At 48.2% G+C, this 5,248-nt stretch overlaps 1 protein-coding gene across 1 annotated transcript in view; it reads left to right on the top strand.

Moving 5' to 3' along the window:
• Window positions 1–5,248, top strand: part of LOC110293429 (mucin-2-like) — a 17,557-nt gene that overhangs the window by 5,460 nt on the left and 6,849 nt on the right. The window contains exons 2-4 of the mRNA XM_021161250.1: window positions 503–1,599; window positions 1,837–2,071; window positions 3,586–3,791. Of these exons, the coding sequence (XP_021016909.1) occupies window positions 503–1,599; window positions 1,837–2,071; window positions 3,586–3,791 (1,538 nt within the window). The remainder of the gene's footprint in view (window positions 1–502; window positions 1,600–1,836; window positions 2,072–3,585; window positions 3,792–5,248) is intronic.

Below are 5,248 nucleotides of genomic sequence, written 5' to 3'. Positions count from 1 at the left end.
CCAAGTGCTGGGATTAAAGGCGTGCGCCACCATGCCCAGCAATCCTCCAGCTCTTAGAATCTTTCCAGCACCCCAATCCCACCCCCGCCCCAGCCTTTAGGTGAAGGGATGTGTTTCAGATCCATCTGTTCGGGCTGGGCACTCCAAGGTCAGTTCTCTGAGTTTTGACTAGTTGTGGCTTTCTGTAATGGTGTCCGTTGGCGGCTGCTGCTGCTGCAGAAGCACCCTTTGGCTGGTGAGAGCTACACCTCTGTGTGGCTATGAGGTGAGTATTTAGAATGCAGTCAGGAGCCTGCCGCAGAAGGCTCTCCTGCCAGTCTCTGAAATCGATCAGGGCAGAGCTGACAGGTAATGAGCGTGACTCGCTATACGAACTCGCAGCTGCTCCGCTATTAGTTGTATTGGAACTCCTTCCTCATCAGGAGCGCGGGAGCTCAAGTGCCTAGGAAGTGGTAGGAGCAGTCAGCCAGTGTCTTTATTTTCCTTGTTCCTGTTTTCGCAGGCAATGTTGCCTCAATCCCACCTTCCTCAAAAGGCGTTGAGCTTAACAAGAATCTCTCCTGCCCGTCCACAAGTTCAGTTGTGTCTCAGCGAACCAATGGCCCTACCTCCACAAAGGAACTCAACAGTTTATCAGTGAACAAGGCAACCACGTCTCAGTCCCAGGGACAGATGACATCAGCTACTCTTCCAACATCACCCCAAAGCAGTAGTGAAACAGAGACCACTGAGCAGACGGTACACACGGCCGTGAAGACAGTCACCAATAGTATGTCACTGTTAGATCCCACAGTGACCTCTGCAGCAAAGGAGCTGGTAGAGACATCCAAAACCGCAATTTTATTCACCGTAGCCACGCCACCCTCATCAACACCGGACAAAGCCATTGACACAAATGAACCTTTACACACGGCGACCGTGACAACTAGGGACACCTCTTCACCAACCACAGCTAATCTGAGGACCACTGTGCTGAGCACAGCCACATCTGAGACTCAGGAAAGGGACACTACAACTGTACCCCCAACCCCGGCAACAAGCCCCACAATGACGAGCAAGCCACAGGACACATACCACAGCATAGTCACACAGACACCCTCCCAGCCAGCACAGATGGACTCAAGCGTCAGCAGGACTGAACTCACAACACTGTCACCACCAAGGCCCATCACCACTGGAATGAGATTCTCAGTGTCCCCAAGTCCAGGGGAGGCAGACATGACCGTGACAACACCTTTGAAGACAACAACAACTTCAATGACACCTTCAACGACATCAAGCACAGCAGAGGATGCCATCCTGTCATCTGGAACTAGGACACCCACCGTGCCTGAGAAGTTAACTCTAACTGCACCCTCATCAACACCGGACAAAGCCATTGACACAAATAAACCTTTACACAAGACAACCGTGACAACTAGAAACACCTCTTCACCAACCACAGCTAATCTGAGGACCACTGTGCTGAGCACAGCCACACCTGAGACTCAGGAAAGGGACACTACAACTGTACCCCCAACCCCAGCAACAGGCCCCACAACAACGAGTATGTCACCTGACACACACCATAGCACAGTCACACAGACACCCTCCCAGCCAGCACAGATGGACTCAAGCATCAGCAGGACTGAACTCACAACACTGTCACCACCAAGGCCCATCACCACTGGAATGAGATCCCCAGTGTCCCCAAGTCCAGGGGAGGCAGACATGACCATGACGACACCTTCAACGACGACGACAACAACAACAACGACGACGACACCTTCAAGCACACCAGCAACAAGCAAGCCACCTGACACACACCACAGCACAGTCACACAGACACCTTCCCAGCCAGCACAGACGAACTCAAGCGTCAGCCTGGGTACAACCCAGTCATTGAACCATTCTACAGCCCTTGTTCCTAGCTCCTCAGAGACAACCAAATCCTCCACTATGATTGGGACCACTAAAGCACCGTCCAACTCTAATCAGAGCAGTGGTCCGGGAGGTGGCGCCTGTGCTTTGGATGAGTATCAGGCCAGTACCGGAGGTTGTGCGTGCAATGACAGCTACTATTCCCACTTGGGTAAGTGCGTATAATCCCTTCCAGGAAGTGGTCATTGTCTGCTGCTGCTGCTGCTGTTTCTCCTCCTCCTCTCCCTCCTCCTCCCCTCCCTCCTCCTCCCCTCCCTCCTCCTCTCCTTCCTCCTCCTCTCCCTCCTCCTCTTCTTTGTAAAGTTTCTCCTTTACTTTAATTTTATGTGTATGGATAACATGGCGTAACATGAATAACTCACGTAAACGAACCAGATAAATGGCCGGGGCTAGAAAGGTCATGGAAGTCTAAGACGGCCCAGAGGAACTCTGTTCAAAGGTTGGTAAGGCGTTAGCATGAAATGAACGAATCCACCAGAAGTGATGTCTCCTGAGAGGGTCCGAGGCTGCGCAGATGAGACAATCTACTCTGCTCCAGCTTCTGGGACCAGAGACTGATGGGGATTACAGGTGTGTGTGGCATGACTGGCTTTGTATACACACACACACACACACACACACACACACACACGCGGTGGGGGGGGAGAGAGAGAGAGAGAGAGAGAAGCACAGAGTCTAGCTTCCTACTTAGTGTTGGGGAAGAATCGGAGAATAAACAAATTAACCTCCCCAAACCACTCTTTGGCAGTTACGTTCCATTGAGGTAAAGTGTAAATTGAAATTGGAGTGTAGCAGGAACCATCTCCTTTCTTAATTCTTAGCTCTCAGCTCTACTTGTTCTGTCCCTGGGTGCGCTGGTCCAACTCTCTGTGCCCTTGACTCAAGAGGGGAACCTCATCCCCCAAACTTTGTTGATGAGTCCGGATCTTCTTGTCCAGAGCTGGCCTGGTCACCGAAGATGACCTAATGTTCCCACCTCCTAAATTCTGGGATTACAGGCGTCTGCCATCATACCCTATTTCCGTGGCATTGCGTATCAAATTATGGCAGGCATGCAAATGGGCCAACGAAGCTACATTCCCAGCCCCAACATTAGCTTTGAGGCCCTGGTGGTAATGCTTGAAAAAGAGATTCTAACGACCTGTGACGGCCAGGAGTCAGAATCCTGTAACTCATGAGATGATTCTTGGGATCTACGTATGTGAGAATCTGTATTTAAATATATTTAATTTTTTCCCTGGTGTTTCAAGACAGGTTTCTCTGTGTAGCCCTGTCTATCCTGGAACTTGCTCTGTAGACCAGGCTATCCTCAAATTCACCAAAATCTGCCTGCCTCTGACTCCTGAATGCTGGATTTGAAGACATACACTACTACACCCAGATATGTTTACAATTTTAACAATTCTTGGTGTGTTTGCATGGTGCATGGTGTGTGTGTGTGTGTGTGTGTGTGTGTGTGTGTGTGTGTGTGTGTGTGTGTTTTAGGGGACACACATGCCATGGTGTACACAGGGAGCTCAGAAAGTCAGTTCTCTTTTTCTACTTTCTGTGGGCTCTGAGATTTGAACTCAGGTCTCCATGGTAAGCCTTTACTTACTGCTCCTCACAGCCTCCTCCCAAGATCCTCAGAAGACCCCCCCCCCTCTGGCTCTTGTTCCTCTGCAGAACTATCTAGGGAGATAGCAACCCTGCGCTGCAGATCACAGGACATTGAGGTGTCTCTCCTGAGCTGCTTCCTGAAGACTCAACACTGGGTCCTGAAGCAAGATGCCTTCTCGAAATGTTTCCATATCAGTACGACAGAAGAGGGTCATCGGGTCCAGGTCGTTCAGGTGGAGAAGAAGGAGGGAACCTGCGGACTCCACATCTCTGTAAGCTGTAACCCTTGCCTTTATACTTTAATGTTTGGATTTTTGATAAAGTTGCACAAAAATAAATTGGTGATAGCTCACATGTCGAAAAGTGAACTATATCTTCAAGACACTGTCTTTATTGGGCCAGGTATTTTATTTTTAGACCAATACTTTAATAATTTTATAGATGAATATGTTGTTCTGTGGATAGCAATGGTCATTTCTTCATTTGATATGATGATGTACTTTAGTTCTTTGTGCCTGCAAATTTCAAGACACCTTCATCTAAATATCTTCAAGACTTTATGTCAACAAGCACCAGAACAGGTTTACAAGCATATTGACTGACTAGTAGCCCAAGGAAAAGAGGAGAAGCAGTTAGGGGAAACAGTTATGTATGAAGGATATCCCCCTATACAGGAGGCCAGTATACTATCTATAAGGTTATGTTTAAATATAAAACATAAATCTCTAGCTTCCATTATGTCTACATCAATTAAAAAAAAAAAAGAGGAAGGGGAAAGTTGTGGGTGGGGCTGGGAAAGCTGTGGGAGGGGCTTGGACAGCTATGGGAGGGGCTGGGAAAGCTGTGGGGTGGAGCTGAGAAGGGTGTAGGGTGGGCCTGGGAAAGGAGGGGTTGGGTAACTCTTGACTTTGGTGGATTCAAATCTTTGCCATTTGACCATTCCAGACGAAGAAAAAAGAACAAGCTATCTCCAGACTGGGAATTCCTTTATACGTTCTATGTTTGCTGAATTGGGGTAGTGATTGGTTCTCAAACTGTCAGCCATGAAACACTTGAAAATAGGTAGCTACAAGCAGTTATTGATTGATTCCTGGTCAACCACCAGGTCTATCGAAGTTTTTTTTTTTTTTTTTTAAGATTTATTTTATTTATTTATTATATGTAAGTACACTGTAGCTGTCTTCAGACGCACCAGAAGAGGGCATCAGATCTCATTACGGGTGGTTGTGAGCCACCATGTGGTTGCTGGGATTTGAACTCTGGACCTTCGGAAGAGCAGTCAGTGCTCTTACCCACTGAGCCATCTCTCCAGCTCAGACTTAGAATTCTTAGCAGTGCAGTGATCCCATTTTTCCCCCCAAGAGATTCTCAAATGCAAATTGAGACCTATAATCCCAGAATTCAGAAAGCTGAAATGGGAGGATTGCAGGACTCTGGAAAGCCTGGGTTACAGAGCAAGATGCTCTCCCTGGGATGGAGAGACAGCTCAGCAGTTAAGAGCTCATATTGCAGAAGGCCCAAGTTCTCCCAGCACCAACAGCTCACAATTGCTTCCAGTCCAGATCCAGATAATCTGATGTCCTCTTCTGTCCTCTTTAGACACCTGCACTGTCGTTCACAAACCCATAGAGAGATACACATATGTACATGATTGTTAAAATAAACCTCTAAGTTCTCTCTCAAGACAACCACCACCACCACCACCACCACCACCACCACCACCACCACC

Source organism: Mus caroli, chromosome 4, assembly GCF_900094665.2.
Source record: "Mus caroli chromosome 4, CAROLI_EIJ_v1.1, whole genome shotgun sequence".
NCBI classification, from domain to species: Eukaryota; Metazoa; Chordata; class Mammalia; order Rodentia; family Muridae; genus Mus; species Mus caroli.
This window is presented reverse-complemented; position numbering and strand designations above follow the sequence as displayed.